General features: G+C 40.6%; 1 protein-coding gene across 3 annotated transcripts in view; it reads right to left on the bottom strand.

The window, feature by feature from the left end:
* TLE1 (TLE family member 1, transcriptional corepressor) overlaps window positions 1-17,096 on the bottom strand; it is a gene marked incomplete at both ends in the record, with an annotated part of 69,552 nt that extends 52,456 nt beyond the window's left edge. For all 3 annotated transcript variants that reach the window (XM_079548463.1, XM_079548464.1, XM_079548465.1), the window contains 4 exons: window positions 15,262-15,306; window positions 15,400-15,463; window positions 16,739-16,839; window positions 17,073-17,096. In XM_079548463.1, the coding sequence (XP_079404589.1) occupies window positions 15,262-15,306; window positions 15,400-15,463; window positions 16,739-16,839; window positions 17,073-17,096 (234 nt within the window). The remainder of the gene's footprint in view (window positions 1-15,261; window positions 15,307-15,399; window positions 15,464-16,738; window positions 16,840-17,072) is intronic.
* Between the last annotated feature and the right edge of the window lie 1,021 nt (window positions 17,097-18,117).

Raw genomic sequence — 18,117 nt, 5'->3', positions numbered from 1 at the left:
AGGTTGTTAAAAATGAACTTTCAGCATCCAAGGCCAAATAAATTTGAATAGGTATATTTTTATACATATGTAGATAGATACACACTCCCAAAAAACTTCTTTGAATGAGTCAGTCAGGACAGAACATAAGTAATTGGTGACACTAAGGCAAGCTATAGTTTTCTAAATTAGGGCTCATTCACTTAACAGTTTAAAAATACTTATCAGTTACTTTCTTTCAGAGGTTTCACAGTATAACATGCCTATTATCTAATTGCTGATCTTGAGTCACATAGAACAGACCGAGGAATGAGTAAACAAAGAAAATTCTGCAGAAAGTCGCATGGAGCAGAGACAAATATGTCTAATTGCATATGTTCTTCAGCTCTTTGGTAAAGCAGACTGCAGAAACCTGAATCTCTCACGAAAGCCCTCCTAGCTCGACAGCAGCTCTTAGCAAAGCAACTGAAGAGCCCTTAATTGTTTGTGTCCTTAATGCAGTACCTCTTGAACACATTCACTTTTAATAGAGGGCTCGAGTGTGAGACCTATCAAAGAATGACCAAACTACATCATTGAGTGGTTCTTGCTGTAGCAATGATTGTCTTTTGATTTATTTGCAAATGACAAGCTTGTCAGACCTCTGACTGAAATGCCACCCTCCCTTCTAAAGTATCATTAAAAATTAACATGAAGGAAATCAGCTCCATTTTGTAAATTAGGTTGAGCCTTATTTTTGGCTTTACTCATCCAATTTTTTGCCTTCATTCCATATCATTAAGGACTCATTAAGGTCAAAACATTTGTTGACCCTACACTGCCAAACTCAAGTGTCCATACTTAGATGTGTCACTTGCTAAAATGAATTCCTAACATAATGACATAGAACCAAGCAGCCAGGCTAGTAACTAAATATAATATTCACTTAAGTATCAAAGTGTTTTCTCCTATAGCAGTCTACTTCAGATCATTTAATGTTTTGACACCCTGTACATCACAAAGCACCATGTAATATCTTATACTTAACACAATTTTCTTAAGCAAATACAGATTTTTGCACTGGTATGGGAAGAAGCAAGAACCCTATTCCTACTCAGATTTCTCACTACACATAACACATTTCATCATTCATAAAAGAAGCCCTAGCCAGTAAGAGTCAGCACTCTCATTTCTAACTGAAAAAAAAACGCAACTTCCACCTCAGGAAAATTAGTTTATCATTGATGAGATTCAGAGTTTCCAACAACAGCTGTGGTTTTGCTCCAGTCAGCGCCTCCCATATTTGTCACAGCAAGGACTAGCTATAGCAACTACAGTAAACTAAAGCAGAAACTAAATCTTAGAAGACATTATTGTGACAATCAGCTGTATTATGACAATTGTTGCTTTATTAGTTTTGAGACTGCACAAAGCTGTCCAGGTCTACCATTACCAAACAATGCTAAACCAGAATAGTCCACAGAAGCTCATTTTTTCTCTTGCAGATTGCATTTTCTGTAACCGAAAGTTAGATTGGTGTTTGAAGTACTCTATCACCATTTCTTAAGTTCAAGAAATTCTGTTCAAGTTCTGCACTTTCATCACATTTTTTCCTACTTCAATTATTTCAAACCAATTTTCAAAAAAAAAAAAAAAAAAAAAAAAAATCAAAAACATTTGTCATCAAATTTGGAGGAAGACAGCTTAGGAGAAATGTTAAGAAAGCTTTAGAAAAGGAAATTCAAGAAAAGCAACATGAAAACCCAAGGTTACTGTGATAATGAAAAAGCAAGTCCTAATCCATTCAATTAAGTCAACCTGCCTTCAATGCAGAGAAAAGAATATACAGTCAAATATTCATAAAGGCTTTACAAGTTAATTCTGAAGTACTATGCCTCCAATTACACTTTCAAAACATAGGAAGCCAAGCACAACACTGAACTACTTCTGGAAGAAGGAAATGGATTTCTTGATATTTACAGCATCTAACACAGCATTCCAACAGGTAGTAAAGGTTAATGTTGCATTTTTGGTCATTACTGAATTATTTGAGATGATCTGTAGTAGGGATGAGGAGAAAAATCAAAGGCTGTGATGATGCAACTGACTTGACCTCAGACCAATTTTCATCCCCATATGTCTAACAGGCATGTAGATAAAAGCCCTCTTTATGGGACATGCTTGACCATTTTTAATCCCTGCTGCAAACCAGAAACTAACTGAAAACTATCTCTATGAAGACCTTGGATAAGAAACTGCAAATGTACAATTTAGTCTTAGTAAACTGTTAGTACCCATTTTTATTTTCATTCTTCTCGCAGAAACACTAGAATAACCTGCACTGAAATGTTGCAGCCTTTATTCTTAATGTGATTCAGATCTTCAGAGACAACAAAAAATCACACCTATTCGTAGAGCACATAAAAAAAACTCACAACCAACGTTTCACAGAGCATAACTTCTAATTTTGCCATGGTAAAGCTTATGCAATTTCAAGAATGCGTTGCTAACAATTTGGGGATGGGGAAGATATTGGATGTATGATTAAATCTCAATATTTAAATATTCAAAAGTCTCAAATGATTAAGGCTAGCATTCTATGAACTTTGCTGTTTATGAGTTACTGAATCCACATTAAGCACTGAGAAATTAATGCCCTTTTATTTAAAACTAATACACCACAATCTGTTTTGGCAACAGTTGCAAGAAGGAAGAAAAAAGGCAATATACCATGTAGAAGTTTAGGCCCCCATAGTATATCAATGTCAAGCAACAGTGTGTCAAGCTAAGATTCAATTCAGGTAAGTGCCACTGCCAAATTTTCTTGTTCCCAGGCGTGCTTTAAGATTATTTTATTGCTTAAAATTTAATTTGTTCCAACTCACATCTCCATGACAACATTGGCTAACCCCGCAAATCATTTGGGTAATTGGATATCTTATCTTTCTATTCCTCTCAAATCAAATGATTTTGCTAGAACTGCAGCAGCCAATCAAATTTACTCGTCTCCTGAGTAACAGACTGGGAGAAGTAGCCACATTCATCTCCCCTTTACAGCCATATTAACCACCACGCGACAAACTGTGGAAGTTGGCCTTCAAACTGTATTTTAAATTATAAACACTGTCATTACTAACGTTCACACCAATGGGAGGAGGAGGGAAGGTTTATTCTCCACAGATAGTTGAAATTCATACTGACAAGCAGCAATGGGTAGCATTCACTTCAGAAACAAGAACAAACTCTGCATTTGAGGGATAAGCTGTCAGTTTAACATGACATATCATTAACAAATACAGTTTTCCTTCTGCCCCACCAAGAAGACTAGCATGAAAAATCCTTAGCTATGAAAAAAACGTCACCATATTGCAAGTGGGAGTGCAGAAAGAAAGAAGAAACAGAAATATTAACAGAACAAAAACTCAAAATGACGAAGTTGCAGAATGACAGTTTCCAAATGTGCATTTATTACCTAAACTACATTTATCTGAAGCCTCTTCAGGTGTTACTTTGTGTTACAGAAAGGTCATGTTAATTTAAACATACGCTGGATCTGAGACACAAGCCAACAGCTACACTTAGCGAACATCTACTATAGATTTGAACTTTATTCAACTGTAAAATGACTGGATATATTTCAGATGTCTAATTTAAATCCTTTCTATTATAATAGAGCAGCTGTGCAGCTCTCACTGAACCACTGTAAACAACTGCCCATGCCACTTGCAGCTGTAAATTCTGTTGAACCTAAGTCAACTGGCAACAACAAAGCTGTTGTCAGGACATTCCAGTGATCCTTTCACACATCTTCACTATGTTAAGACTTTTCATAACTTGGCTAAAATGGGCTATTATAACATTTCTCCTTTAATCCAACTTCAGTTCATTTTGCATTCATTCAAATCTTAATTCCACAGCTTTGTTTCCATGCCTAAGCCAACCTTAATACACAGAACTGTTTAAATCTCTGAAGCCAACACGGAGCTTTACTTTACTTTCCAGTTGTTTTGGGGTACACACCATTCCCATTTACTCAGATTTCATGAGTTGGCAGAGCAAGTCAGAAGCTGACTGATCCAAAAGAGAAAGTCTCACCACCTTTATTTCCAGAGGCACACACTGATCACCTTATTCCAAAAGCACTCCTGGAGATGTTCAGAATCGTCCAACATCTCAGCTCACTAGTTGAGCAGAAAACATTTCTACAGGAAAAAGGAAAAGGACCAGCTTAGCAGATCAGCAAGTTAAGTAGACTAACAAGAAGCATCGACCAAGTAGCAGCTGTTCACAGGGAAGCACAGGAAGAGCCTAACTGAAAGCAGAGGGAAACAACAAGCCAGATGAGCTCCTCCCATCCCACACGTTCTTCGTGATTATCAAACATGTTTTGATTAATTACTACTGGGGCGTTAAGAACCTAGCTAACACAAGAACAGCTGAGCAACACAGCTCTATCTAAGAAAAAGGAAGAGACAAAAAGAAGTGTAAAAGAAAGGGACCATAAAAACAGAATAGCTGTAACTGCTAGATCTGATAGAAAGGAATCCCATACCCTTCATTTTTCATTTGATTTAGGATACACTCCAAAAATCCTTCCTGTTTTGCTCTCAATCCCATAACCAACAACCAAGTTTTTAAACACATCCGTAAAGCACCCACAGAGAGCCACTTTATTAGGATGGCCATAGAATGTCAGAGATATTACGTAACTGTGGAAGTACCTAGAGCTATGTAGCTTTGAAGATGTAAGAACATAATGTACCTCAAATCAAGCACAAAACACTTAAAGTACTCAAGACATTATCAAAACTCTCAGTTGAGATTCAGTCCTTATCAACCATCAGGTAAGATTATAACAGCATTAGAATCTGATCTGGAGTAGAACAAAGAGCATGAAAACTGACAAAATAAGCAGTACCACATATCAAGAGAAGGGATGGAAATATGAAGGAAAAAAATAAATACAATACACTGCATTCACTGGAACTTCAGGAATAACTACCAAATTAAGCGAGTTTAATCAAACACATCACACGCACTTGTACGTTTCAAATTAATTCAACAGTTTATTATATTCACACCTGAGATTCAAACACCTCAAGTCACTGAAAGAATTTAAGGCCTTAGAGGTGTGCTCATATCAATGCTTCAGATGCTATCAAGTGATTCACTAATCAGTAACAAGTCAGGAGGACCGACAAATTTTGTTAGCTGTTAGCAGAATTAGCTGCCACAGAATTTGGAAGGAATAATGGCTACTTTTACTGTGTGCAGAAAGTGGAATTTGGAAGTCTTTCAGCAAAATCCTGGAGATATGTCAATAAATTTCTTTCTTATTTTATTATGTTTTGTTTATATTCTTCTGCCACAGGATACAGAGAGCTAGTGAATATGTCACCTAGATTACATCTTGTAGACAAGAGCTGATTTAAACCGACCAGACAGGAAGTAATTTGAGATTGACAATCACAATACAGTTTATAGTTATTGGTACAAAGCAGAGTAATAAGGCTCTCAAGACTTCTGAAATCAGATGTCAACTGGTTAAGTTCATCTTTACAGGATCTGTTATTGAAAGATAAAAAGCATTTGGAAAGCTGATGAATTTTTTATGAAATAGTATTGAGGACATGCGTGAAAGTTAACACATCTGAGAATGGAACAGGAACGGACAGAGGAAGAAGGGTAAGGATGAACTCTGCCAAGAATCTATATCACCAGTTTCTAACTAACGTGGTGCAAACAAGAAAGCGTGCAAGAAGTAAAAACTATGCCAGGTGAGGTAGTATAAATATATACAGCACTAGCACATAGTTACAAAATTATGTGCCACTACTAAGTTATGCAAAAAACAAAGCTGGTGCTCAGCCATGTGACATACTAAGAAGAGAACAAAAAAGGTTCATTTCATTCACTTACAGAAAGAAAGAGATAGTGAAGAGACACCAATGCTGCTAGAAACTTTTTTTTTTTAAACTTTTTTTTGCACCCACCTTTAACTATAAAACAAAAGTGTTCAACCACATAATTAATATAAATTACTAGCTACCTAAGGTCAACACTTCCTTTACGGTTTGAGTTGCAAAGAACTCACTTTACTTGAATGCTCTGATCAAGTTAACCATGGCAACTGAAGTGTAGCAAGAGCATACTAGTGAAGCTTCGGCTAGTGAAAACCTTGCAAAACCTGCAAGTGTTAGGCAGAAAGAAAACTACATATAAAAGGACAATACTTGACAAAGAAAACAGCAAAGATTGTGAAAGAGCAAAGATAGACCGGCTTTATTCAACTGTTCAAGTTCGAGACATTAAAATCCTCTCAATTAGGTAAAGCAAAGACAAACTGTAACTTCTATTGATTTTACAACAGTAAGTAATATCTGAACCACAGAAATTCCAACAAGGTAAGTCCTCTATGGCTAAGTGACACAGGTGCTCTACCTTCTTCACTGAGAATTTTACACTAGTAGTGTAGCATTCTTAGGAACAATAGAAACAGCACAGTTCTACTACAACTTCACAAGAACGTGCAAAACTGCTTGATGATTAAACCAAGTATCAAGACTTAAGAAGTTCTTTCTGCATGGATGACAGGACTGGTATTTTTTAACATTTGCACTAATGAGCATAAAAATATCCTTACCTGCCCTAATCCTTAATTTACAGAGAGTTGCAAAGAAATGCGTAACATGCTAGGAGAGCTTCAGAACTCACTTTGCAGTGAAAGAAAAAAAAAAAAAACGACTCGGAAAAATAAGAAGGATTGGGTCAAACTGGCATAAAGAACCACAGCATACCTAGATAGGAGCAAAAAGTAAGGATTCAAGGGGCCAGAAAAGCAATCAAACTCTCTGTCACAGAGAATCAGAAGTTGTTTTGCAGTACTCCACTAGTAAAAGGCTGCCACTACAGTCAATAGTAAGCTAAGCAACTCTGTGCTACTCAGCACAGTGATTCTGCCCCTGGAGTGCGTATTTTGGGCACTGCTCTTCGTCTGGGCAAAACCACTCAAAGAATGAACATTAGGATGCAGTAGTGCACAAAGAGGCTTCTGGAAACAAAACAATCGCCTTTTCCTATCCACGGGGACAAAAATGCACAGGGGAAAAAAAAAAAAAAGACTAAAACTGAAAAAAAAAAAAAAAAGAAAAAACAAAGGGGGTGCAACTGAAAAAGCACTTCAGTCACAGAAAAGCACTGTTACCCAGACAGTCTGAGAGTGGCTGCTGTTGCTAATCTTCAGCAGCAGATCAGACAAGCACCCTGTCAGAAATGGCACTGCTACAACTAATTCTGCTAGGTCAGAGGGAGGTGCCAAGTCCTCCCTGGAACTGGCACCTGACAGTGTAATGAAAAAGTTTAAAGGCTTCCCATAGGTCTTGCTATACTTTGCAATTTATATCCCTTATTTGAGACAGCTAGGTATCTGCAAAGTAATGGCTGGCAACCTTACAGCCAGTTACAAAGCAGAAATTCAGGATGACCTTATACCCAGACTCAAGACTTGTATAAAGAAAAAACAGCGATAAATATTTCAGTAAGAAACAAAACAAAAGCACATTCTGTTGTAAATAGAGACTGTTAGGGCAAAACCACAAAAGAACAATCTATTTGTTATTTTTCCCAAGAAAATGTGGGTTTTCTCTGTCCTCCCTGAGATTTAATTTAAACTTCTGCACTTGAAGAGGTTGAGATCACTATATAAGGAAGTAAAGAGCACAGCAACTCAGAGGGTTTGGCATATTTAAAAACAACTTCATGAATAAGCAAATTGCCACAGATAATTAAAACTATCTGCTTTTAGATGTCTTTTGCTTTTCTTGATCCGACTGAATAATGTTTTCTTAGAATTAATACACAATCAGTCAAACTAGCATACATATTTTTGCTCCCTTCTCCAAAACTGAAAGTTATCTTCTTGTTTTTGCTTACTAATCCATATAGAAGCCTCTAAAATGGCAAAAACAGAGATGGCAGCATTTTGTTCTCTAAATCAATTTTATCCTCAGCCATCAAGTAGATGTTCCAGCACAGAGAAAGAACAGTCCTTCCCTTCTAATTCAAAAATCCATACTACCATTGCCCTTGCAAACTGCTAAACAAGCAGTATCGGCAATTCACTTGTGTTCTGTAATATATTTACTACAAATCCCAATGGCTTGCCTCCTAATGCAGTTTTCTATTGTGTCTGTTCTTGTCAATACCCTGACTGGTCACCTTACAAGTAAGTTACTTTGACTGACTGTTTACACAAACATCAAAAATTTCCAGGATTTAAAAAAAAAAAAAAAAAAAAAAAAAAAAAAAAAAAAAAACCACGAAGAAAAAATCCATGCTGGGTGAGGGAAGGCAGAGGGAACACCACCACCATCACCACACCAACAACAAGCAAAAAGCACCAAAAACAAATGTATCTGTTTTCTGTTATGTGACCACACAACCTAAAAGGCTAGCTAGGTCTTCCAATCACTTAAGTAGTACAACGTACTTCCAGATAAGCAACCCTGACAGATAACCCACCAAACAGCTCTCAAAGAACTTTAATTTGTAATTTAATCATCTGTGCTAATTTGTTCGTGCTTCTGAAGAACATAAAGAAAAGGTGAAAGCAACTCAGTCAATCCCCAATTAGAGTTTGCAGGCTTCTGAAATGCTATTCAATTTATCAGTAGCTACAAAACACTATTATCGTTATAAAAACTTCAAAGCAATCTACCAAACTGATTAATTTTCTGAACAGTTTTCTCAACACACTGAAAATATATTCGGTAATACTGGGTTTGCTAACAACTAAGGTAATCCTCGACAGAATTTTATAAAATAAAGCTATAATCCTTTTTCCATTCCACTTATATTTAAGCATACTGGGAACATGTTTCTAAGAGAAACCAGTGCTACTTCTATTTGTTCATTAAAAAAAAAAAAAAAAAGAACCCATCATATGCTGCACCAAATACAGAGGGAAAAAAAAGTTAAAAGAAATTTCCTCACTATGCCTTCTTTTACAATAAATGACTTCAGGAAAAAACTTATTTTTAAAACCTAGTCAGATTTGAAGTAGAGCTCACACGGGCAATGTTTTAGTGAATTCTAACCTACCTTTCAATTGCCTCTGGCACCATGCCTTAAACAGATAAATAATTGTCAAAAAATAGGAAACAGGGGAAGGGAAAACCATCAGCTCTTGCAGAAAAAGGAATGTCAGCAGTAGTATCTCAGGGACTTTTACTACAATCTGGTTTATGAGTATGCTCAGCAACACAGTCTGGAGAAGACAGCACACAGTAAGTAATAACATTAGTTCCACAAGAGGATTCAAAGTAGAAACAATGACAGACAGAAGAATTGCAAAGCAGCCTTACAAGCTGAAGAGGGCAGTTAAACAATGTAATTACACAACTTAGACACACTCATAGGCACATCAGGGGCAACCACCCCTAGCCTCAGTGTAAATTGATGGAGCAAACATCGTTCATGAGCAAGAACTCAAATGTGAGCAAATCTGAGAGGTGATACTAGCAGTTCAGAATTTGTTGGTAGCCAAGTAAAGAAATCAAGTATTGAGAACTTTTCTAAAGAAAAAAAAAAAAAAACAAAAAAAACAGAAAACAATTATGTCATTACATAAATCTCTGGCTTGCCTAAACCCTGACAATTGCATTTAGTTCTTGTGCCCTCACTTCAGTGGAGTAGACTGAAAATGGGGAAAAATAAATTAAAAAAGAAAAAAAAAAAATCAAGCAAAAGCATATCAGATGATCAAGCTGTTGAACAACTTGTACTTTCACAGATTGAGTAGAATAGGACCACCCAATGTGAAAGTGAGTCACAAACAATACTCACAAAGGTCTAAAATTCTAAACGCAGGGGAAAGGCAACTAGACACCAATTACATGCACTTGCTGAGAACTGAGGGTCATCAAACAAAGATAACATCACAAATGAAGTTTCTTTATCCCCAGCCCCTAAACCCCTCCCCCCAAAATCAACACAACTGCCTTACTTATCTTGCACCAACAACAGCTTCCTCCCCGCACAATGGCAAAAACCCACTACAAAGAAGTTTTACATAAGAAGACAAGTTGAACACCCATCAACCTCACACCCCTGATGATGAGAATGAAATGGTTAAGAATATAAAACCTGCTGATCAAGAAAAATCAATTCTCCTTTTTGTTCCTGTTTGTTCATAAAGACAACTAACCGGAGCACGGAGCAAGTAACTGATGCCAGTGAGAAGAGGGAGCTGAGTATACAGTTACAATGTAAACACAGCTGTCATTATATATTCTCAATTCTTAAATTCAGTGGAATGACATCATTAGCTCTACTGAACGTTGTTATCATTTTTAAATTAATAAGTACTGTGGAGTCTTCTGATAAGTGCAAGTTAACATAATGTTGTTTTTAGATGCCAGTATATGCCAGTGGTGACCCACCCACGAATCCAGAAGACACTATCTTCCATTTTGCACAGAAGATGAAATGTAATTTTAACCCTTTGCTACAAAACTAAAATTGCTGAAAGGCAATTCAAATACTAGCCTGATTTATATTACAAATAGCAGAAAGAGGTGTTTACCTTTCACCCCAGAACCCACTGTGAGAGAAGAACCCTTTCTTCCTTTTCCACTCCCTGTTCCAAAAATGTATTTTTTTTTAATAAAAAAACCCACAAGCTTGTTTGAGCCAATCCATAAAGTATAATAACAGAAATTTAGCAAATTAAGTTCTAGCATTACAAAGGAAGTTTGACAACATCACAAAAAAAAAAATAAAAAAAAAAAGATTCTCCTTTCCCTGAATGATCCTGCGATGAACCTGAAATCTGGCAGACCCATGCCAAAATGCAAGATGATCTGACAGTATTTAACATATGTAGAGTATTTATACTGTGACATACTTTTTGATTAAGTTGTATATTAGCTGGCGTAATAGATAGTATCTGACAATATGGTTATCTAAAAGCCTCATGGAGACATATGTCACACAGCGCCCTGAATCTGTCAGATAATTCCTTAATGTCAGTCTAGAGCTTGAATATAGTTTCAAAGTTGAGAAAGTTGATCTCATTTCTCTAGGCTTTCCTCCTTATTTAGGAACTGTAGATGTAGCTTAAATGGCTATACTGGCGATACAATTGTAAACACTTAGAAATCCAGTATTTATAGAATAAATACAACTATAGAGGGAAAAATATCCCAATCAATCCTATTTTCTCTTTTAAAGTAAAAGCAGGTAGCAGATCCAACTGTAAAACTCTCTTGAAGTACTTACAGTGCATCAAAATGTTTAAGATTCATGACGTTTTTCATTATAGTAATTAAAATGCAAGTAGAAAAAAAAAGAAAAAATTAATTTATCTTTAAATCCCTTTCAATAGCACAGCCATCCTCCTCAGGAGCTGTAGAGAGCTAACTAAGCTTCTTAATTCCCTTCTATTTAACCCACTCCTGAAGACTGATGTTCTAATGAGATATCAATAGAAGATTCAGTCCCTGAACAAAGAGCATTAGAAATTATTTCATAAAACATTCTGGACTGAAACAGACATTTAATTGCTGCACAACTGGTTAGCATAATGCAGTTCAGGAATTTGTATACTTTTCTATAGGAGGCCAGTGGTGACCTACCCACAAATCCAGAAGACACTATCTTCCATTTTGCACAGAAGATGAAATGTAATTTTAACCCTTTGCTACAAAACTAAAATTGCCGAAAGGCAATTCAAATACTAGCCTGATTTGTATTGCAAATAGCAGAAAAAGGTGTTTACCTTTCACCCCAGAACCCACTGTGAAAGAACCCTTCCTTCCTTTTCCACTCCCCGCTCCTCTTTTTCTACTGAATGACGTTCCTGCCTCAAGGCAGGTCACAAAGATCACAATAACCCACCCAAAGAGAAGGAAAACCAGCTGTCACCTTTGGGATTGCAGACACTCAAATACTGTAGTAGTTTATACAGTCTGTCAGTTAGTTCAGCAGTGATGATTTTTTCTTTCTTTGGCTGCCTGCCACTGAGCAAGAGCTAATCTTGCACCTGAACAATCTAGGCATTAAACACACAGGAAGCCTTATCTCTTGACTTATGACAGAAGATGACAGGGCAGCACCTCTTTATTTTCAGCATCTCTCCCTAATAGCCAAGGGCAGTAACCCTTCAAGTACAGTGGGCCTTTTAATACCCAAAAGACTCTACATCTTGGCACTAGCAGTTGACACATCTGCTTTGCCAGCCACAGATGTCACAGTGGGAAAAACTGTCTTCAGTTTCTCTCATCTGTTAATTCAATCCGCAACACACATGAAAACAATACCTGAATCAACCCCACCTATCCTCAGCAAATCCTCAAATTTGTTTCTGTCTCAGAGACAGTATTGTTAATCAGTAACTGTATACACCTTAAGATAATCAGCTCTGTAAACAGTACAAAAATCCAGGCACAACATCCTCTTAAGAATTAACCTTTGATATTCTTATAAAAACAGAAACAAATCAAGAAAACACAAACCAGCCACAAGTATGTCAATTATTATGTCCTGATTTGTGTTCAGTCAGCAAGCTCAAAAGCACTCAAATGCAGTACCTGGGTTTAAGCATATTGTGCAAAGTTAAACACTACAAAGAGCCAAAGCTGAAGCTTAAGAAAGCCTTCATGCAGCCATTCATTGACACAAATGCAGTGTATTCAAGTTGAAAACTCTGCCATACAGCTGCTTTTGTTTGGCGAGTTTGCCTCAGTCAAACCTGCATACAGCAACATTCAAGTCCTAACCATTTTAGCCAAATTATAATCATAATAGATTACAGAATTAAATGAAGAGTTTAGTAACTGACGCAACTGCATCAGAACAAGAAACCAACCTTTTTTATCAGCAGGCAGACTACAACCACTTTCTTTAACAAAAGTGACCCCACCTTCCACAGTGGACAGCACACTGCACAAGCTAACACCACTGCAGTACAATTTTTTTATTTTCAAATCAGCAGCCCAAGCACTCTGAAGGCTTCACACAGGGTGCTTACAGCATCCACATAGAAGGTAGGCCTTAAGAACATAAAAGCTTGTTCAGTGGAAAGTTTCCCCATCACTGCATTTTTCAGTAACAAAGATGTTGTCAGAAATGACAATTTTTCATGTCCCCTGATGATGCCTTGCTAGCATTTGGTTATAAGCCATAAAGCAGGAATAATTTCAGCCTGTCAGAAGTCTAGCTAATGCCCAGTTTCCCCCTAGAGAGAATTCTTGTCAAACGTAATGAGAGCTCCAAAGGCCCTCTCTACAACATAATGAGCACTTAGGCCATGCTGGTGATCAGCCAGCAAAAAGCATCAATTTGAGCCTGGCTACACCCTTGGGGCTAGACGTCACCAGTTTTAATAAGAATTATGATTACTATCTGACAAAAGCCTCCTCAGAACTTACCGTTAGAAGTAGAAATTCAGAAGAATGTCATTGGTGGCTTTTTTTTTTTGCTTTGCTTTTTTTGTCTCCTTACTGTTTGACCACCTACATACTGAATTCTAACAGCAATAGGAAACCTTACTGTAGTCATCTAAATCTTTAACGTGAAGGTGCTGTTCTTTTCAGAATTCCTCAACATGTAAAAGCATAGTATCTAAAACTTATAACCAAGAAAAACTATTTATCCCTTCAAATGCTTTTTCTTTCCTTAACAGCACACAGGGAGTAAGCATACTCTGTTCTCCTCCACCAGAATCAATGCAGATATAATGGACTGCCATAAATCTTAAAAGCTTCCCAAGTATCACTGCATACCGGGTAGATAATTATAGTTGCCATATATACAGAGCATTAAACCTTTGCAATGCACAGATGTTAAGGTCAAAGTGGAAACCTCAGTTCTGAGGCTCTTTAATCTCATGGGCTTAATTGATTTTACTTAATTTCCTTGTACATTTACTGAAGTCACCTGACTTTGTCAAGATCTTCTAAAGATAACATCGATTTTGCACCAACTCAACCCCCTGTATGGACACTGTCTTCCTCACAAGTTATTTATTATGAGCTTTACAATAGACTAAATAAACAAAAACCCAAAAATCAGGATCAAGTGGATAAAGAGGAAAAAAAAAGTTACCTCACTGAGAAAATACCATTTTTTTAACACAGACTGGACAAAAACATAGCACAGCGCTGAACCAAGTTACCCACCACTCCTACTGCCCTATTTGCCTATTCAGTGCATCGTTTCAAAACAACTAGGCCGTCTAACATCCCTGCTTTTACCAGCATTTTGGATTCAAACAAGTGTAACTCTAAAAAACACTGTGGAGCACTAGCCTAGCTTTGCAAACAATGTTACCAAGGAACCACCATACCACCTCACAAAATACAATATTTTTAAGTGAACACAAAATAAAAATCAAAGAGTTCAGAGTTACGAAAGAAGAATTCTACTCCGCAGTTCACTTACTTAATGAAAGTCTTTGAATATACTGAAGATCCGAAGCCTGAACTAATCAATTTACTCGCTATGCCCTAACCGGTCATCCATGCTCTTTAATTTAATGAAACAAGAATTTTAGATGAAATAGCACATACACTTCAAGAAAGAGTTGTATTGTTGCACTTTGAAATGTGTCCAACTGTGCAACTTCATCTAATGATAATTTTTTTAAGAGGCCATCGATTTCTGAAAGACTTATTGTACCAGCATCTTGATGAAAAAGTGAATGTCAGCATATCTACAGAATACTTACACCCTACCATTAAAGCTTTATTTGGCAGACAATGACTACTTAGTTGAGGGTCCTCTGGGCTGAGCAATCATTTAGTTTTCTTCTCTTATGAGGTCTTTAGTGTCTTGTTCTACTTCAGCACTCTTTTTATTCACCATTATAGTGGCTGTAAGTGTGAATTTTATGGGAACTTGAAAATTCATAGTCATAACTTGAGCTTTCCAAGTCACTAACCCTTTCATACTTTTAAATGGCAAGTACTGGAGCAACTGTCACTACATACGCTACAAAGTCATCATCAAAGGCTCCCTCCTAACAGTGACAAATCAGAAACACATAAGCACTGAATTACACTTTCAAAAACAGAGACAAGACCTTTCCTACCTCTGACATCACCTTTCAGAACCAACAGCAAGACAGCTGTGTCACTCAGCCTAACCTACACCACACTTGACAGTAGGTAGGCATAGGTCTGCTAATCACAGCTACAGTCAGTCTATTCAGACATGCAACGCAGTTATCAGAAGACAAACACAGCTGCTACACTTAAACGCAGACTGATTGCAAATTTTTGTGGTTTAGAAAACAAAATGCCTTACCTGTTTGTGCATTTCAATGTTTAATCCATATGACATTTCATAATACTGCAAATAAAGGAGCACGTATTAATTTTTTTATACCGGCTTGCATTGTATTATAAGATATTTACTGAAATAAAGAAGAACAAACAAACTTACCATCACATAGTGCCTCTGCATTTCTGTCTTCTCACTGGCGAGTTTCTCACATTCCAGTTTAAGGCTACAAAATAGATCACACTTCAATGTAACTACTATGTCATTTGTTTTGACCTACCCACTTTATTTGTGTTTTGACAAAAACAGCTAATTAAAAAACCTCATAACTCACATGCAAACAGACAGATAAATGCTTAATTCATACTTTAAACACAAGGGTAGATCAGGAAATTCAGAAGGTATTTTGTGGTGCTGCCTGAGAGCTGCAGCTGCCTCCAGAGCTACGGAGACAGGCAAAGGACATGGACTGTTGGGCTGTGTCAGGATCAGACATTCTCCAAAGTTCCTCTGAGCAGCCAGAAGTATTTTCTCACTTGCGACTTTCAGAGTCACAGACAAATGGCACCATTTGTGGTTAGAATTACATCTCAGGCATATCTCCATCTCCTAACCTCCAGCTTGGGTTATCTTGCCTGCAGCTGGACAGCAGTAACTGACTGCCATTTGCTAGCAGATTTGTTTTCAGAAAAGTTATCTGTCTCATCACAAACAGCAGCATCGCTTTAAGGACTCTGACTGAACAAAGCAAAAGTAGCTTTTTTTTTTTTTTTTTTTTTTTTTTTTTTTAAAAGGGCCACCTTAAAGCATACTTTGAAACAAACGCTGTGGAAAGCAGCCTTTTTCACTTACAACTGCAATACCGAATGTTCACAGTTTATACCTCATTTCTAACTGACGGCTCAGACAAATCAACAATCTCGAGTGAGAATCAAACTAGCGTGGAAATCAAAGAGAACCCCAGCCTCAGTCGGCTGACTTCCTGCATGGAAAGTAACAGATCTTCTATCCCTATCCAGACCGCTCAGGTGCAAGGGAGTACAAAATCGAGAGACAAAAGCCTCTTATTGTCAAACACCCTCTGCAGGCAGGAACCCGCTCCCTGCGGGGTTCCAGCACCAAAGCACCGTACAGCGCCGCGCGAAGAAGCGCACCTCGTGGCTTCAGCAGACCGCCGCTTAACTCTGCGCTACAAAGTTGCCATCCACCAGGCTCTTTTAGCACAGCACGTCGGCGTCGGATTCACCTTAGCGTGAACACCGCACGCAACGGAGGAAGGATCTTCCTCCACCGCCCTCCGCGCCACGCCACTCTCCCCCCGCAACACCTCCCCGCCCCTCACCCCGGGCCCGGCCGCCTCCAGCCGCGCTCCCGCCCGAGGGCCCCGCACCGCCCCGGCCCCGCACGCCACCGCCTGGACGCGGCCGCTCGCTGCAACCCCGCGCCCAGGGGGGAGGAGCGGATCGGAGCGGCCCTCCGGCGCGACCCCACCGCGGCTCACCTGTGGTACTGAGCCTGGAGGAACTGGAACTCCTCCTTGATGCGGTCCAGCGACTCCGGGATGGTGAATTTGAAGGGCTGCCCCGCAGCCTGGTGCGGCGCCTGGTGCGGACGGACCGGGAGAGAAAGGCACAGTCAGAGCGCGCGGACGGGGCGGGACGCAACGAGGGTCCGTCCCGCCGCCCGCCCCATTCCTGCCGCGACCCCGGCCCCAGCCCTTTCCTCCCGCCGACTCCCGCAGCTGAGCGGTCCGATTCCTCCCCGCCGCTCCCCGCGCCTCGGGGCGGAAAGTGACCGCCGCACGCAGAGCCGGTCCCGCCCGGCGCCGTACTCACGGGGTGCCGGCTCTGCGGGAACATGTCTCCGAACGCGCCTCACACCGTCCCGCGGCGCTCAGTTGTCCCGCCGCAGGGACATCCTCCGGCCGCGGCCACTCTGACGCGGTAGCTCCGTGGGACGGGACGGGCGACGCGAGTCACGAGAGCGAGCGGCTCTGTAGTGGACTCCGGGCGGGGCCGTCACAGCGAGAGGGGCGGGCGGAAAGCCTCCGGAGGCGGCCGCGCTGCTCCTGACCGCCGGCGGCTCATGGGGCGGCCGGAGCGGGGCTCCGCGGGGGGCGGACGCGGGGCGGCCCCGCGGCGACGGAGACAGCACAACAAAGGGCGGGGAGCGCCCGCTCCGAACGGGATTAGGAGGGCGACGGCCTCCGGCACCGGGCGGCTCCGCGTTTTAGCAGCACGCTGCGCATCGCGATCTCCTCCCCATCCTCGCCGTCGCTCTCGTCGTCCCGGCGCTGTCCCGGCGAGGTGATGTTCCCTCCGGTCGAGGAGCGCGGCCTGGCCCTGCCCTGCTCCGCGCAGGGATGCGGGGGAGCGGAGCGGGGGAGCGGAGCGCGGCAGCCCCGCGGGACGCCCTCGGCGGGACGGGAACGGCTGGACCGGGCAGGACGCGCCGTGCTCGCCGCGCCGTTTGCATTAACACGCGGTTTCACACTCCTCCGGCTAACCAGCCTCCCGGCCCCTCCCACAGCGCTTATTGAGGTGGGAGAGATGGCGGTAGCAGCCAGTCGCCGGCCTCCGCACCAACGTGGGTGCGTGATGCGTTCGGCGCCGCGAGCCAATGGAACGGGCGCAGCTCCGTCCGCCTCTCAGCCTTTCGCTGGGAAGCGTTTCTGGCGGAGCGGCGGGAGCCCTCCGTGCCGGCCAATGGGAGGGTGCCGAGTGCAGGGAGGAGGGGAAGGTCTGTGGGAAGGGGAGCAGGGAGGCTGAGTTGTCAGTCAAAGTAACGTGGGGCTGCTTCTCGCACAGCACGCGGCGCCTGCGCGCATGGGGTCGGTGGTGCTGTGGGGCAGGGAGGCAGGGCGCTGATGTCCGCCAGGGC

Source organism: Tetrao urogallus, assembly GCF_951394365.1.
Source record: "Tetrao urogallus genome assembly, chromosome: Z".
In the NCBI taxonomy this organism is placed as follows: domain Eukaryota; kingdom Metazoa; phylum Chordata; class Aves; order Galliformes; family Phasianidae; genus Tetrao; species Tetrao urogallus.
The sequence above is the reverse complement of the archived record's forward strand: the minus strand, read 5'-3'. Positions and strand labels throughout refer to the sequence as shown.